Genomic DNA, 17,654 nt, shown 5'->3' with positions numbered 1-17,654 from the left:
AACCAAGTTTTGAGTAGCATCCTCGGAAATAGTAACTTAAATAAAATTTACAACCAAAATAATAGTAGTTGTGAATATCTGAAGCTCCAGTAATCTACAATTCCCAAGCTCTAACTTATATGTCAACGAATAATCTCAAAATGCTAAACCAATTTGAATATTCACATTCTAGCACAGAAACTATTGACAAAAAAGAAGGAAAGAAGAAGACAGATGCGTAATGACTGACATACAATGTTCTTTTCCCGACAGAAACAGTCAACTACCTATTTGAGGTCATAATACTTGTCCAGCAGTTTTTCAGTATAATCTCCAAAAGAAACACACTCATCAGGCACCATAAACTGTGAGGAAAAAACACCAGCAAAAACTATGAATAAAAAAAATTAAAGAAAAGGGAAACATAAATGTTGCTATTTTTCTTCGATTTCTCTTATTTATATCTTCCAAAACTTACAAATGCAACATTTTAACTTCCACTTGAGTTTGGAGTGAAACAAAGTTTTTTGAACATTTTTACCTTCGTACCATTACAAGAAATGCTTCTTATAGATGTATATTTGTACAAAATTTTTATACAAATATTGAATGTGCATGTACGGTGACTATTTTCTAGAACAAAATGTAGCCAAGGAAAATGGATGATTGAAATTGATTTTCAGTATTTTATGAGAAGTGCAGCATTATTATCAAATTGTGGTTAAAAAAGTGAGCAAAAAGACTCACCTCATGGATACTCACTTCTTTGGGAAATCTAAGCTTTTCATCCCTAACAAGAAAACATGGATCAAAGACTCTCAGAAACATTGATACAAATAAAAGGGCTCAACTGTTACATATACACAGCAAAGTCCAAAATATATCAGGATAGGTTGGCTCAACCATTATATACACACAGCAAACTCCAAATATATCAAGATACGTTTATATTATTCTATGAAGTCGGGTCAAATGTATTGCAATGGGTTTCTCCTATTACAATGGAGATAAATTCCTGTACAGTCTAGATTTCGTAAGATTTGGGTGCCAAGTTGCGTTGTCACTTTGAATTGCATAACAATTCCCCATTCCATTTATGTATTCGTATTTCTATGTAATTAATCAGCATGCTATATTTTCGTCTCACATGAAAATCAATATAAGAATAAAAATTTTAGCACCAAATACTACATCAGGTAGTACGCGCAGAAATGATACCATTCATGATGCCAGTAATTTAATCTAAGATAAGATTGCTAGCTCCAAAGAAATGCCAATGGTAAATATTAGGAAAATAATTACATTGAACAAAAGACCAGATGAGGTTTAACAGTAGCATTTATACCAGTTAGGCTGCATAAATAAGGCAAATGTAGAACGCTCAACACCAGCTGCTGCCTCCCCTTTCGGTGCCTAGAAGAATAAATACCGTAAGTAGTCAAGAATATGGATAAAATCAAAAACCAGTGTTTCCCATCAAACAAAGAAATCAAATAGCCAAATTACCTGAACACAATGAGGTGTTGCACAAAGCCGACCTCTTGACAGTATCTCTGTTGTTTCACCTATTTGATATGCTATTTCATCTTCTCCATACACCACCTAAAACATTAAGAATATGGGAAATAAGAAATTTCGACCAACATACTTTGCAAGAGTATAAAAAAAGATTGACGTTTTTCTAAGTTTTAACCCTCAACTCAAAAAATTTATCTCCATTCTAAAATTTCTTTTGATTTGTGACCCTTCTCATAAATATTGTTTAAACCATAAGTTTGTCAAGGAATTTCAAATCACAATTCATAAAACAATGATATTCAAATCTGTTAAATTGCTTGCGGTATCATGCATTATGATAATCTTAAAAGAAAAGAGGAGGGGAAAGAGAATGGAAAAATTGGCGGCACAGCTGCAGTGGTGTGTCTAATTTTCTTAATTTTGATAGCATTTGTAGCACGCCTTGAAAAGTGTAATTCTACGCTTAATGATCCTTTCCTTTTATGCTGGATGAAATTATCAAACTTTTCTAATATATTTTCTTAAGAATCAGATCAACGGAGCTTACTTATGACACAAATTTTAACCTCCATTTTCAGGAAGAACATTTCGCATATGCAATTTTTCACCAGAATTTGCAATGCACGGTAACTTTTGTCCAAAATGGGACAAGAAAACACATTGGTCAAGTCCTGCTCTTACATGTGCTGAATTAAAAAAAATATCCACATGTATGAAAAAAGAATCTTGAAAATACTTCTGTTCTACTAATAGAGACCAGGTTTCAACGTAAATAAAAATAAAATTGTTTTTAGGTTCAAAATTTTGCAAGATGTAATCTGTAGATAAAAGCTTGAATATCGATGGCCCATACCACAATACCTCATGTTGTTACCTTGTGTATCATTCATGCTATTTATGATTTGATTTAATTTTACTTGGAGAATAATTCAACCTATTGCCTGGTAATATACAAGAAAAGACATTCTAGCTATTTAGCGTGGAAACTATCAAAAAACCTCAGAAGGATTTATTACTTTGATTATTTGACCTGACTGTGTTTTCACATAAAGGCCAGCTGCACTGTCAGGGCTGGGCAATTCTACAGCATCTTTCATAAACATTCCGCAAGTAAGACCTACACTTATGATTAAAGCAGTAATGACGCACAATATAAGAAAAAGAAAAGCAATACAGAAATGTTCAGGATAATTATTCATTATGAGATCTGATATATCCAGTAAATCAGAGAAAGACCCGTTAAACTTTAACCAAGATTTCACTTATTTCTTTGTTGGCAGAGGACCATATAAGTTGCCATGAACCATGATCACTAGATTCTCATAATAATGTTATGAATACAAGATTCTGATTACTTCTATAATATCCTTGGAGACAGAGCTATTAAAGTTCAACATTCGTCCACCTTAAGATTTTAAAGTGGTTGTTATAGAAAAAATCACCTGCTTGTTTCTGGTTTACAATTAGTGATGATGATTAGTGATCATGTCCCCAAAATACTTGATACACAAAGAGAACTTTACTCATTTGGTAATGCTATGTTTAATAAATTTATGCTGAAATTGGTAAAATAACCTCTTCGAAATTTTTGTTTGGGGGCACAGCCTCCAGAACCCCATCAGGGACATGCTAAGCTGCATTATGGTTTGGGGTCAGCGTGTAATAGCTTCCTTGAGTCCTTCTTTTGTTATACTTGAAAAACTATATTAACGTCTACATAGTTTTTCTGAATAATACTTGTAACATTACATATTTGCCTCATAGATCCAAATACTTCTTTCAGAGCACCATTTGGTACGAATGATAACACAAATTATTTCCACATCTTTGTTCATCCAGCAATTGACTCGAAATGTAAAGTAATTGGAGTTATACATCCTTTTATTTTCCATATCTGACGATTTACTACTCCCATGTCATACAACTTTCTATTATCACATCCCACAAACTAAGTGGTGCCCGTGCCTAAGAATACGGATTTATCGCCGTACAAAACCATTCCTTATTTTAAAGTAAAATTACGAATATTGTAACAAAGACATGATGCAGTTTAATTTATGCAAGCACTTTAAAGGATTAGCGGGTTATCAAAGTGATGAGAAATAAAATCATCTTTCAGGTTCCAGTCATGTGTGTAATTGTACCTATTTAATACCAGCTAGAAATGAAAACTTCTGTCAAATAGAATCCTGAGGATAGTGGAACCACAGTTCCCATATATGTTTTATTTCGCTAAGCTTATATTGATTTGAACTTCATGAATATTTACCTCGAGCACCTAAACTATCTAACCAAGGTAACCACATTTGTGATTTTTTTATTCAAATCTAAACAATCTGCTCACCTGTGAGAGAACCATGATCAGTATGCCATCCACACCATGATGACATTGAGTCGCCATCTTCTATGGAGCTGCTGCAAAGAAAATAATTCATAAAAAATCAACCGTTCGTGATGGAACTTCAAATAGCAAACCGCTCCAGAGAACATGCAAATAAATTTCTTGATAAAAAGATTCCATGACTGAAACTGAGAATCAATGTCCTCTATATTCTATAGGATCAACAACCAATGGTTCCCATCCTTCGAGTCTCAAATTGGTTTTCCCCTCTGTGAAGTAGTCCATTTAGAAAAAGTAAAGATAATGCAAGTGTCCCATATAAATTTCAAATTTCATTTTCCAATGTTGTACTTTTTCAGTTTTTTTTCCTTTAGCCTAAAGTAAATTTTGGTTATTAAGTTTACAAGAAATCTAAATATACAAGCCTCGTATTATTCAACTTCAGAGAAATCAATATATTTGTCAATTACAAACACGTGCATTGACAAAAGAAGCATGTATAGTAATACCCCATGCATTGGAATCAAATAAGTAATATATTAGCTTTTACTGCTCAGCGGTAATACAAGTCCAGGTTTAAATGGAACTGACATCGCCTCCATGTTCGGAAGGGAAGAATTTTTTAACAATATATTAGCTTTTACTGCTCAGCGGTAATACAAGTCCAGGTTTAAATGGAACTGACATCGCCTCCATGTTTAATATATTTCATCTCTTGTTAAGAGATACATGTGTCGGGGCTAATCCTTATCTATAAAACAGCTGCATCGCATCAAAATTCTTACCAGATTGATTGCTCAATTGTGAATTCTAGGAAAAATTTCATCTTCATGTCTTACAATATGTTTGGCCGAATGGAATTGGATGAAAGTTTGGTGAGATATGGAATCAAAAATAACATTTTAGTAATTGACAAAATGAGATTTCAAAATGTGATTGTTATTTGATGGGATTTCATAAGATTTCATTTAACTAAGTGAAATTTTTACAAAATTGGTAGGATTTCATGTGATTTGAGTTTAAAAATAATTTATATTATTTACACAATTAAATTTATATTCCAATTCCAATTTCAAATCTATTCCAAATCTCTTTTTTATAAATCCAAACACACTGTTAATATAAAACCTTATTGCCATAGTATTGTTTCTTATTCCATTTTACTTCCTTTGTTTATTGTCAAAAGTATATTGTAGGAATAGGCACATGGTGACACAAGATGACAAATATTCCTAAAAAAACTGGGAAAGGCATCCACCGACTACTATCTAAATCACTTCCTCTGGCTCTCAGTCGTGGAGGTTCCGTTCACCACACAACCGCCCCTATCACGATTTGCTCACTAGTAATAATAGTGCAATCTTTATATGCCTTAATGGCAAAACAACGATCTCAAGGTTTCTAGGAAAATGGGCTCATCCTTGGACTCCAAAGTCTAAAGAAGACTTAATTATATTTGATATATTTATTGTCGCCCTCAACATCATGATATATGAACCATCAAAATCTTGCCAGCGGTCTTCCATAAGCTCCTCGGGCATATTAAACTGTCACGTATTTGCACCTTATGCATAATGTTCACGCATCTCTACCAATTTTTCAAGACACAATCCATGAAAAATAATAACCCCGCTTATAACTTGTGCTTATAGACCTGATCTATTTGGAACATATACCAACGATTTGTGCAATTATTTGAAGAAACAACTCAATCCCCACCATTGTCTAGGAATGCTTTAGGTAGGGGCATCTTTAATTATAACGAGCAAGTATTTTAATGCTCATGCGGCTTACTTTGATGAATGAATGCATACTGCAAGAGACTTGAATAATGTAAAAACGATGCACATTTTTACTTACTCAGAAGTAGCCATAAAATTTCGATAACAAAACATACCTCTCTAAATGGTGCTATAAAAGTTTAAAGGAGAACAAAGTACCTCTGAAGAGAAGGAAAATAATAAAGGAGACGACCTTTATGACATCGAGATCGAAGAAGTATTTGTAGTAGACCTTCATTCTCATGCACTCTGAAACCATTTGACGCTGCACAAGTAGAACTCAAGAACCAACCCAATAGAGGAAATAATTCAATACTGAAACAGCAAAAACAAGGTGCAATTTAATGCCTTCTGAGTTCTGAGCAGCAAATGCCCAACCAAGTCACCCACAAAGCAGACATGCTTAAAAATTTAGAGCTTATAATTATTAATGCGTGTCAAATATTTATTCCATTATAAATTCCCAGCAAGACATGTTCTGATATTACAACAAGACTTACAGAACTGCGTTCAATTTTTAAAGTAGTGGATCTGTTGTTAATCACAGTACGATGACTTACGAAAAAATCAGTAATTTGAAAAAGAAACACATCAACGATTAAAAATTAAAGCAACAAAAAGCAGGAAAAATGGCTCATAAATATTTTGTTGACAGTTGAATTTCATTTAGACTAGTAGAAGAAAAAAAAGTCCCACAAATTTCTTACCATACCGATCACAATGATATGCAAGCAGTAATCCAACATCCAGAATCAACTTTCCAAGAGCTTTAAACTCTACATATTAATATGAAAAAATAAAAGCGATATAGCCCACAGTAAGAGTGAAGGAATTGTATTAAAAATGGAAGAACCTAAGAGATATCTCATAGCAAGACAAAAACTAAAAGTCCATAAATCAAGTAATTCAATGAAACTTTTGAGAGGACGAATCAAATGACGCAAAATATTCTGGTGATAAAAAATTAGGACAGCAAAGCATTTTATAAAGAATTGATACACAGACAAAATTTCCGGTTCATTATTTAACAGCAAGGAAACACATTAAATATGGTGGGTTAACCATTAGAAATTCAAATTTTAGCGCCATCATAAAACAAATCATCAGAATTTGACTCATAAACTATTATCATATTGCCTGACATACTTTGCAACTACTTCGTGTTCAGATAAATTGCCAAAGGTAACCACCACCAACAATATTCTGAAAACCGGTAATAACTCAAGGGTAAAGGAGAAATCCAATAAATTTAAGTGGGGTTAAAAGTTAACTGTAATAGAAAATCGACTGAAACTTATAAAAACCAGCTAGCACTCATACCCATTTCAAGTTCTGGCACAGCATCACGAGGCCATATATTTGGCCCACAGTATGAGGGATACCTACAAATAGAAGACCCCCATTAAATGGATATGGACACTGGTTCGATATTATAGTGCACACAAATTCAAGAAATGAAGAGTGGAGCTCTACTTAACACATACACTCAGTAGTCCCAGAAAAATAAGTTTCAGAGAACTATTCAGCAGAAAAGAATAATCAACAAACATATTCCTTATAATAAATTAGCCTTTTCATAGAATGTGTACTGGACAAATTTGAAAAGATTATTTTTGGTAGTACAGTCTCGACCATCCGTTAATCAGTTAAGCATTATAGTCCTTCAAATAATTAAGCATTATAGCCCTTCAAATAAAACAGGTACACTAAGATTTTATACTTCTGTGGTTCAGGAAAAAGTATAAATAAGAAAAAAACAAATATCAAATTCACAAAAAAACCTGAGAAACAGAGGAGGCATAAAACAATGCAGATCGATATTTAAAGCAATCAATTACCCAATATCCTAAGAAATGATGCTTATTATTAGTTATTACTCATGAAAAGGGTGGTAACTTCTAGCAATACCGTTCAACGTGTGATAGTTCAGTTGTAGGTACATCAAGTATCGGATTAGCATAGAAGGAGCCTTTCATCATATCTGCAGCAAAACCAAGTTCCTCAGGTTAAAGAATGATCAAGTAAAAAGAACATAAATAGAAATTAATCATATTGATCATGAAATATCATCATAATTTAATTCTACTTTTACTGAAATTCATACATCCAGCTATTATCTCACATAGATGCCACGAATGCCACATGCATCCATAAGGTATGCTTACGGAAGAAAGCTTAGTTCCTTTAATTTAATGAAAAAGGATCAATTTATTACCCGGTTTTCCAGACTCAAGCTGCTCCTTGCCATGACTCCATCCGATGTTGTACCTACATACATGTACTCAACAAACTTTAGGCTAATCAATATTTTAAAGTCACAAATGAATCACACCATATAGGAAATCCAACTTATAAAGCAGCGGGGACTGAAATTTAGCGAAGTAGAAAATAGCTGATAAACAACCATTAAAAGGTATGATAGGAAGAGTAATCAAGAAATGATTGGCGATACCTGCTACGAGGGTCTTCTAATTTGTTTTTTACCTCATCTGGAAGGTTTGCTAGTCTGTTTAGGAAAATAAAATATTCAAGTAAATTAAGAAGCAAATATTTCTTCATGCTCTAAGTGAACGAAAAGTTTCAAAATTTAAGTTTCTCTCGTCTTTGTCAATTCTATATTCAACGGACAGAGTACAAATAACTCAGTAAGTTCATACCTAGGTGCAAGTCGTAAAAGATTTTGGCGCAGTGAAGTATACCCTGGAACCTACCAAGAAATGGAACACAATGCAAACATAGACGTACTAATAAAATCGCCTTAAAAACAAGTCTGATCTCAAGACAGTGTATAAGAACGTGTGAAACAGTGGTAATCTCTCAAAACCACCACAAAGACAGAGAGTTAGTCATCGTAAATTAAACCAGTTGGCAAGGATGCATGCAATCATTCCATACCTCTGATATGGATAGAATACCCAGGCCATTAGGCCCAAATCCCTTCTCTATTTTCCCCGATAAATCAGCACTCTGATCCTACAATTTATGAACACACACACAAACCAAAAAGAAAAACAAGCATCAGGACATCGATAATCATCCAGAAAACAAACACAAAACGTGAATTTTGAAAAAAAACATAGACCTTTAGTTCCGTGTAGGGAATAGTAACCGTAGGAACCGATCGATGTGAGATTTGAGAAAATATCCGAACCGTTGCAGAACGGCGAGGTTCATGACGGCGGAATTTGGCGGAGATAGCGTCATTTGTAAGCCGCTGGGAGAAGAAACGAGTTCCAGCGTTGCAGAGGGGTTGCGAAGGCTTCAGCGTATTCATTTGGACACTGCAATGGCCAGAAACCTTAAAATTCGTCCCTTTGGAAATATAAACGATCAAGAATTGCAAATCATTTGGAAATCAGATTCCCAGAAATCTTTCCACAATCTCATATTCCATACGTAAATATTATTCCATGTATTTATGAGCAAAAATGTACCATTAAAAAAATAATCTTTTGTTACCATAATTGAAAAAATCTTTATGAGCAAAATTTTACCATATCGAATAATAATCATAGTTGAAAAATAAATACATTGCGGTGTGATTTTTTTTTTTAGTAGACTTTGAGCCCGTTTGGTATCAAAAGTTTTTTGATTAAAAAAGTACTTTTTTAAGTTGGTTTTTAAAAGTGTTTTTTTAAGTAAAAGTTGTGTTAATATTGTGTTTGGATGAATAGATAAAAAGCACTTTTTAAATTAATAAATGTGTTTGGATACATATCATTAAAGTGCTTTTTTAAGGTTATTAAAAAAGCTAGTGAAAAAAGCTCTAAAATAGGGCTTTTAAAAAAGCTCTAATTTCAACTTAAATAAGTGCTTTTTTAAGCACTAGAAGTGCAACGTCCCATGTTCTTGTGTTTTAAAATGAACTAATTTTTTTTTTTTTTTTAAATTCGGTCCTTGTAAAAGTATTTTAATAAAATATTTTTGTCCATGATCTAGAACATTCGCTAGCTAGCATTTAAAATCAATTGCAATCGTCATAAAATAAAATAATCGCATGAGTTACCAAACCTAAAAAGCAATAATCGTGAAACGTATTTTCCTCTCCAAAACCACTCTAAAACATAAATAAATGGTTTTAAAAATCTTTTAACGTGAAAACGTAATAGTAATCATGAGTGCGGAAAAACAATAGAAGCGCTGGTCCTCGGGTTGTGTGCACCTTCAGTCCAGTCATCTCATACGTCAAGCCCTCCCTCAACATCACCTGCATCCAACACACCTAGTGAGTCTAAAGACTCAACACACCAAATCTTTGTAACGAGTAATACATGTATAAAATCACATGCAGCAGTGAAGTTACTTGTACTTAAAATAGCATTTCATGAAAATGCATAAACTTGAGCATGAACATTTTCGTAAATATTTTCATGAAATGCATAACAGGAACATGAACCTTTACCTCTTTCCTTGAGCTTAACATGACATGATAACATGATATAATAACATGACGTGATAACATGACGTGAATCTTTTCATGATCATAACATTATATTTTTCTTGATTGAATTCAGATCGTTAATTGTGACTTTCCTGACGTGACATGACATGACGATGGTACCATCTACGTGAAACCACAGTACTGTGCGGCGGGGACATCAGCGACACAAGATCGTCAACTGAGCCTTGGCCTAATCTTGATCATAAACTTGAATCCTGAATTCCTCATAGTCACAATTAATTCACTTTCCTCAATATTTTTCATGTTTTCATCACCTTATAAAATTATGCATGAATATATTTTCCTTTGAAACCAAGCATGCACCATGTATTTTAAATGTCAATTTTAATTATAAAATTTCATGGACATTTAATATAAATCATGAATAAATCATAAATAAATCATGAACAATTCATAAGCATTTAAAAATTCACATAATAACATAAAAACTGCATTTAGGGCACTGCCATGACCGTTACTAATTTTAGGTGTAAAAAGACCGTTTTACCCCTGGACTCGACTTTTTACAAAAATCGACTATTTCCTTGATTTCATGACTCTAACATGTCCCAAATAAATATTTAAGCTTATAAGAATTTTCTCGTAATTTTATTTGGCTTAAAACTTAGACTTTTCAATTTATCTTTTAATAGATATTTTAACGGTGTTTTAATCCCGAAAAATACCAAACTTTAATATAAAATTCCTAAATTCTAAATTTAGTCTTTTTATATTATTTTAGCTTTTATGGACCACGACCCGACCCTCGTGAGCCGTTTTCCAATTTTTCTTTAGTTAAAAACTCATTTTGACACTCGAATTTCAACCCCGAGCCATCTCCTAATTTTATCGAGTTACCCCCGAACCATATCGAGCCAAAAGGTGCCAAACATGTTCATTTAGCCTACTGGTCGCTAAAATTACCCAAACCCTGACCCATACCATAAAAACGTGAACTCCCAATTACCCACTAAGCTGGCCGAGAGTTACATGTTGGGTGATTTCTATGATGATGAACGATCGAGACCAGCCGGCGCTCTACCGTCCAAACCCGACCCTAGGACACTTACTAAGGACCCTAACGCACCATCCTAACCCAGCCCGAGCCCCCAAGCATCGAGCCTGCCCTGACAAGGAAGGGGCGAACCCTGCACAAAACTGTGCAGGGCTCTCGGGTGGAGTCCTAGCTGCGCTAGGACTCTTTCCCGAGCCCTCGGTTCGAGTCCTAGGCATGCTAGGACTCTCCCCCATCCTCGAGACGACCCCTGGTAGAGACCTGATCCGAGCCGCGTCCCAGTCCCACACAAAAATCGTGAAAACCGAACGCAACAAGGCAGCAGCCAAGGGCTCGACTTTTTCTGTAATCTGATTCCCGTTGAATCATGATCTAGACATGATTTGGTTGCTTTTAAAAATTCGTGAAGGCTATCCTGGACACACTCTAGACGTCATGGCAGTCCCTATAACATGTAAAACATGAATCAGCATATAAAACGTTAGATCGCAACACGAATACGTAGAAACCGAAATAAAACTTCACAAATTATGCACATGCATTCGGCAGTCTATATATGGTGTATTGGAAAGGAAGATATTGGCATGCCTTTGCGTAACAAACGCACGATATACCGACGACGACGAAGAACGGAGCGGAACCGAGGCAATACGAACACAAACCGTGAAGAACAAGACTAAAACTCACCGCCGAGTGAAGAAGCTGCCGAGAGAAAGAGCTTACCCTAATATTCTGAAATTCTTGGCGGCGTGAGTTGTGAGAGTGCGTGAGTATCTAGCTTAGGGTTAATCATTCTATTAATAAGCTAACTAGAAGATTAAAAAGGCTTAAGGCTAGGTGGGATTAATTAAGCCCACTAGTAAGGCTAGGCCTAAATAAAATTTAAAAAAAAGTTTTCATAATAAAATAAATTAGTGAATTAAATAGCCGGACTGCTAAAAGATCGAGTTTTTGTTAAAAATTCTAATACCGATAAAATTAGTCCCGGCGTATTAAATCACCTCAAAATTCTTGATTTTAAAAAGAATAAGAAACAACTCCCCTAAATTAAATAATTAAAATTAATTATTTAATTAAAACATTTTTCCACATAATACAGCCCCCGGTCTCCGTTCCTCGATCGTCACCTGAATAAACCTTTAAAAATGTATTTTCATGCAACAATGACAATAAAATCATAATAAGCATGTTCGTCACATAATTTAATAGTAATTAGAATAAAATACTCATTTTTCAAAATTTCTAGATTTGCATGCAGTTGGATTACGTCGTCTAAATTTTTGGACCTTACAATTCTCCCCCCCTTAAATAAAATTTCGTCCTCGAAATTTAGAACTTACCGAACAAATCTGGATAGCGACTCAACAAGTCCCTCTCGGTTTCCCAAGTAGCTTCCTCTTCCGAGTGATTCAGCCACTTGACCTTGACCATTGGAATGACTTTATTACGCAGTCTTCTCTCTTGACGTGCTAAGATCTGGACAGGTCTTTCCTCGTATGTCATATGAGGAGTTAATTGAAGAGGCTCATAATTAAGTACATGTGATGGGTTAGACATGTACTTTCGAAGCATAGAAACATGGAACACGTTGTGAACTCCTGAAAGCGCTGGTGGCAACGCCACTCTATAGGCTAGTGTCCCAATCCTCTCCAATATCTCAAACGGACCTATAAACCTTGGACTAAGCTTGCCTTTCCTGCCAAAGCGCATAACACCCTTCATAGGTGCTATTTTCACGAATACGTGGTCGCCCACTGCAAACTCTAAGTCCCTTCGCCTTTTGTCCGCATAACTCTTCTGTCGGCTTTGTGCAGTCTTCATTCTCTCACGAATTTTGACTACCAACTCCGCTGTCTCTTCAATAACATCCGGACCAAGAACCCTTCTTTCTCCAACCTCGTCCCAATGAATAGGAGATCTACATCTCCTTCCATAGAGTGCCTCAAAAGGAGCCATCCCAATTGATGATTGGAAGCTGTTATTGTAGGCGAACTCCACTAGAGGTAACCTCGATTCCCAACTGCCTTGGAAATCGATAACACAAGCTCGCAGAAGGTCCTCCAAAGTCTGAATAACTCTCTCCGACTGACCATCGGTTTGAGGGTGGAACGCTGTACTGAACAGTAGCTTGGTCCCCATCGTTGCATGCAGACTTTTCCAGAAAGAGGACGTGAATCTCGGATCCCTGTCAGAAACAATAGAAACTGGAATCCCATGCAGGAGAACTACCTCTCGAATATACAACTCTGTAAACTGAACCATGGTGAATGTCGTCTTAATAGGCAAAAAATGAGCTGATTTCGTAAGACGATCAACTATCACCCAAATGGCATTCAAACCCTTAACCGTCTTCGGCAGTCCCACTACAAAGTCCATAGTGATGTTTTCCCATTTCCACTCGGGAATAGGGAGTGGTTTCAATTTCCCTGCCGGTCGCTGATGCTCTGCCTTGACTTGCTGACAAGTCAAACACTCGGATACAAACCTCAAGATGTCCCTCTTCATCCCTGGCCACCAATATAACAACTGCAAGTCCTTGAACATTTTCGTAGTTCCCGGGTGAATGGAATATGGCGAGTCATGGGCTTCCTTCATAATAAGCTCTCTCAAAGAATTGTCGCTAGGAACCCATAGACGATCTCGATAGCGAACTAAACCATCCACCACTGAATACAAGTTCCGGCCCTTGGCCTCATCTCTAGCTCTCCACTTTTGCAACTGTTCATCAGTGGACTGACTCTCTCGGATTCTATCCCTCAAAGTCGACTGTACTGAGAGTGTGGCAAGATTAGGGGCCTCGCCCCTGGCATAGAATGTAAGCTCAAACCGCTGTATCTCGGACTGCAACGGTCTCTGAAGAGATAATTGAGTAATAACTGCAGCTTTTCTACTCAACGCATCTGCCACAACATTAGCTTTTCCCGGATGGTAGCTAATTTCACAGTCATAATCCTTCACTAACTCGAGCCATCTGCGTTGTCTCATGTTCAACTCTTTTTGGGTGAAGAAGTACTTCAAACTCTTATGATCAGTGAATATCTTGCACTTCTCCCCATAAAGGTAGTGTCTCCAAATTTTCAGTGCGAAGACTACTGCTGCAAGCTCAAGATCATGCGTAGGGTAGTTCTTTTCATGAATCTTCAACTGTCGCGATGCATAGGCAATAACTCGGTCGTTTTGCATCAGAACTGCAACACAACCAAGCTTAGAAGCGTCGGTGTAAAGAACATACTCCCCTTGCCCCGATGGCATAGATAACACTGGCGCGGATATCAAGGCTTGCTTCAACTTGTCAAAACTGTCTTGACACTCGGGTCCCCATACAAACTTTGCATTCTTCTTTGTCAAGGCGGTCATGGGTACCGCTATAGATGAGAACCCCTGAATGAACTTGCGATAATAGCCAGCTAGTCCCAAGAAACTGCGGATCTCGGTGACACTCTTCGGCACTGGCCACTCTTTCACTGCCTCTACCTTACTCGGATCAACTTCCACTCCACTGCTGGAAATGATGTGGCCTAAAAATGCCACTCTATCAAGCCAAAACTCGCACTTGCTGAATTTTGCAAAAAGCTTCCTGTCTAACAGTACTTGCAGTGCGGTTCTCAGATGGCGGCTATGCTCCTCTCTGCTCTTGGAATAGATCAATATGTCATCGATGAAGACAATAATAAACTGATCCAGATACGGCTGAAATACGCGATTCATGAGATCCATGAAGATCGCTGGCGCATTGGTCAACCCGAATGGCATGATCATAAACTCATAGTGCCCATATCTAGTTCGGAATGCTGTCTTATGGACATCTGCTTCTTTCACTTTCAACTGATGGTATCCCGAACGCAGATCAATCTTAGAGAAAACCGATGCTCCTTGCAACTGGTCAAATAAATCCTCGATTCTTGGCAGTGGATACTTATTTTTTATAGTGACCCTGTTGAGTTCTCGATAATCGATGCAAAGACGCATACTACCATCCTTCTTCTTCACAAATAATACCGGTGCGCCCCATGGAGAGTAACTGGGGCGAATGAAACCCTTGTCTAACAAGTCGTGTATCTGATCTTTCAATTCTTTCATTTCTGCAGGTGCTAGACGATAGGGTGCTTTTGATATAGGAACCGTGCCCGGCATTAGATCAATGGAGAATTCCACTTCACGATCAGGCGGAATGCCAGATACGTCTTCGGGAAAGACGCTAGGGAATTCTCTCACAATATCAACATCCTCAAGCTGCTGGCTGGTAGGCTCATGTGCAGTAGTGACACATGCTAGATAAGCTGAGCATCCTCGCTTAATAAGCTTCCTCGCACATAAGCAGGAGATAATGTGCGGCATTTGCTTGTTCCTTGCCGCCTCAAAAACAAATGGTTTACCACTAGGCGGTCGGATAGACACTGATCGCTGCCTGAAATCAATCGAAGCTCCATTCACTGATAACCAATCCATCCCAAGTATAATATCGAATTCGGGCATAGGGAGCACAATGAGATCTGCCCGAACTACATCTTTGAATAAACGAAGCTCCAGACCCTTGACAATTTTTGACGTGAGCATCTGTTCACCGGATGGAATCGAAACTTTGAAACCCAAACCCATATCTTGAGGAGTAATATTCAGTCTTTCGACGAAGGTTTCAGATATGAAGGAATGTGTAGCTCCTGAATCTAGCAATGCATAGGTAGCTACACCTAGAATGATAATCCTCCCTGCGGTGAAAGATGTCCTTAAAATCTTTTCGAGTTGAAACTTAAGGATTTAACTATTATTAATTTCCCAAATTCATAAGAAGATTACATGTTGAGCTTAAGCATTTCATGAAAATTGTATCTTAGCCCTCACATTTTCGACTTTCTTGAATTTTAGTCCTTAAGTTTTCGAATTTGCACAATCAACCCTCTAAAATCGGAAATTGCTTAAAATTTATAACTTAAACCCATCTAAATAGAACATGCAACCTAAGTTCCACTAAGTCAAGTCTTGCTTCCCAAATCAATTCTAGTAACCAATTTAACATTTCATGCAAGATTAGGCAATATAAAAATGTTAAATGACTAGGTTACCTGTGATAAGAGTAGTGTCTGCTTCCTCCTCAGCTTCTTCGACATTCATAACGTAAACTCGTCCTGCTGTAGGTGCCTTCTTCTTTGGGCAATCAATAGCCTTGTGCCCACTCTCTTTGCAATAGAAACACTTGTAGGAACCCCATTCACACTTGCCCGCATGCGGTCGGTTATATTCCTTGCACAGTGGCCTCTCAGCAGGCGGTGGTGCTCCTTGATTTTGTGGCCTCTGCTGTCCTCGATTCCTGTTTTGACCCTGGGGCTTTTGAGGCCCTTGAGGTCTAGATGGACCTGAATTCTGCCTCTTGCTTGGCTGACTGATATTAATGTGCTGTTGTCTTTTACGCTGAATTTCAAAATCAATCTCCCTCAAAGATTGCTCAGACCTGAAGGCATATGCAGTGGCAGCAGCATAATCCACTGGATTCATCATCATAACATTGTTACGCAGAGTAGGGCGGAGACCATCCATAAAGTGCCTAAGCTTTTCTGCTGGGTCTCTAGCAATAAGGGGTACAAAGTGACAACCCCGATCGAATTTCTTCACATAATCTGCAACAGACAAGTCTCCCTGACGGAGGCTCATAAACTCTCTCTTCAGTCGGCCTCTAGCATCCGCCGTAAAATACTTCTCATAGAAAATGTCTTTGAATTGAGGCCAAGTAATAGTAGCAAGGTTAACACTATGCTCGACCCCTTCCCACCACAGTGAAGCATCATCCCTTAACAAGTAGGTGGTGCACCTCACACGGTTGGCATCACCCATATTCAGATAGCGAAAATGTACCTCCAAAGAACGTATCCAGCTCTCAGCAGCAAATGGATCAGTGGTGCCAGAAAATTCCTTTGGCCCTAGCCTCCGGAACTGATCATAAATATCCTGCGCTGGCTTAGGAGCCTGCTGGACCTGCTGCTGCTGTAACTGCTGTAACTGCAACTGCAGCTGCTGCTGCTGCAACTGCTGCTGCTGTAATTGTTGCTCAAATAAACGAGCCATTCCCTCAAGAGCTCGAGTAGCAGCATCTGGTGGTGGTGGTGGTGGTCCATTCCCTTGGTTATTTCCTTGATGGTTAACGCTGTTTTCCTCTTGGTTTCCACTGGCAGGGGCACGACGTGGAGGCATTTTATCTGAACGATTCCAAAATTTAACGTAACCAACATGCATTTAAATCTACGTTTTCTAATCATGTGACATATCGTGATTTAATTAGCAATTATAAGCATATAAGGCATAATAATCATAAAACTCGTAAACATGGGGTGTAAGCATATCATTCACGTAATCATGCAGGTAACATCATATTGAATCATGTAAAGCATGTAAAAACTTACAAACTGGAGGCTTGACGACTGATCTTTCCGGCGCTGATGGTGGCACAACCCTATACAGGAACCACGGCTCTGATACCAACTGCAACGTCCCATGTTCTTGTGTTTTAAAATGAACTAATTTTTTTTTTTTTTTTTTTTTAAATTCGGTCCTTGTAAAAATATTTTAATAAAATATTTTTGTCCA

The 17,654-nt window shown here is 37.2% G+C and overlaps 2 protein-coding genes across 6 annotated transcripts; both read right to left on the bottom strand.

Annotated features, from left to right (window-relative positions):
• Window positions 1-16: 16 nt before the first annotated feature.
• Window positions 17-9,014, bottom strand: LOC140805832 (uncharacterized). Of its 5 annotated transcripts, none has more exons than XM_073162158.1 (15): window positions 8,702-9,013; window positions 8,515-8,592; window positions 8,277-8,326; window positions 8,072-8,125; window positions 7,835-7,887; window positions 7,528-7,600; window positions 6,940-7,001; window positions 6,327-6,395; window positions 5,779-5,884; window positions 3,842-3,912; window positions 2,514-2,614; window positions 1,486-1,581; window positions 1,325-1,392; window positions 727-769; window positions 17-344 (listed from the first exon to the last, which is right to left on the bottom strand). In XM_073162158.1, the coding sequence occupies exons 1-15, from the start codon at window positions 8,891-8,893 to the stop codon at window positions 267-269; spliced, it is 1,194 nt and encodes a 397-aa protein (XP_073018259.1). In that variant the 5' UTR covers window positions 8,894-9,013; the 3' UTR covers window positions 17-266. The 5 variants fall into 5 exon arrangements, 4 of the variants coding, with proteins under 4 accessions (XP_073018259.1, XP_073018260.1, XP_073018257.1 ...); XM_073162159.1 differs by having other exon boundaries at window positions 3,842-3,909; XM_073162156.1 differs by having other exon boundaries at window positions 5,779-5,934; window positions 6,332-6,395.
• A 2,494-nt stretch (window positions 9,015-11,508) lies between these two features.
• On the bottom strand, window positions 11,509-17,261 carry LOC140805610 (uncharacterized). The gene is made up of 5 exons (XM_073161871.1): window positions 17,046-17,261; window positions 16,139-16,925; window positions 13,561-13,975; window positions 12,615-12,771; window positions 11,509-11,520 (listed from the first exon to the last, which is right to left on the bottom strand). Exons 1-5 carry the CDS (start codon window positions 17,259-17,261, stop codon window positions 11,509-11,511), a joined length of 1,587 nt encoding a protein of 528 aa, XP_073017972.1.
• Window positions 17,262-17,654: the final 393 nt, after the last annotated feature.

The sequence above is a fragment of the Primulina eburnea genome, chromosome 11, assembly GCF_022965805.1.
Source record: "Primulina eburnea isolate SZY01 chromosome 11, ASM2296580v1, whole genome shotgun sequence".
NCBI lineage: Eukaryota > Viridiplantae > Streptophyta > Magnoliopsida > Lamiales > Gesneriaceae > Primulina > Primulina eburnea.
This window is presented reverse-complemented; position numbering and strand designations above follow the sequence as displayed.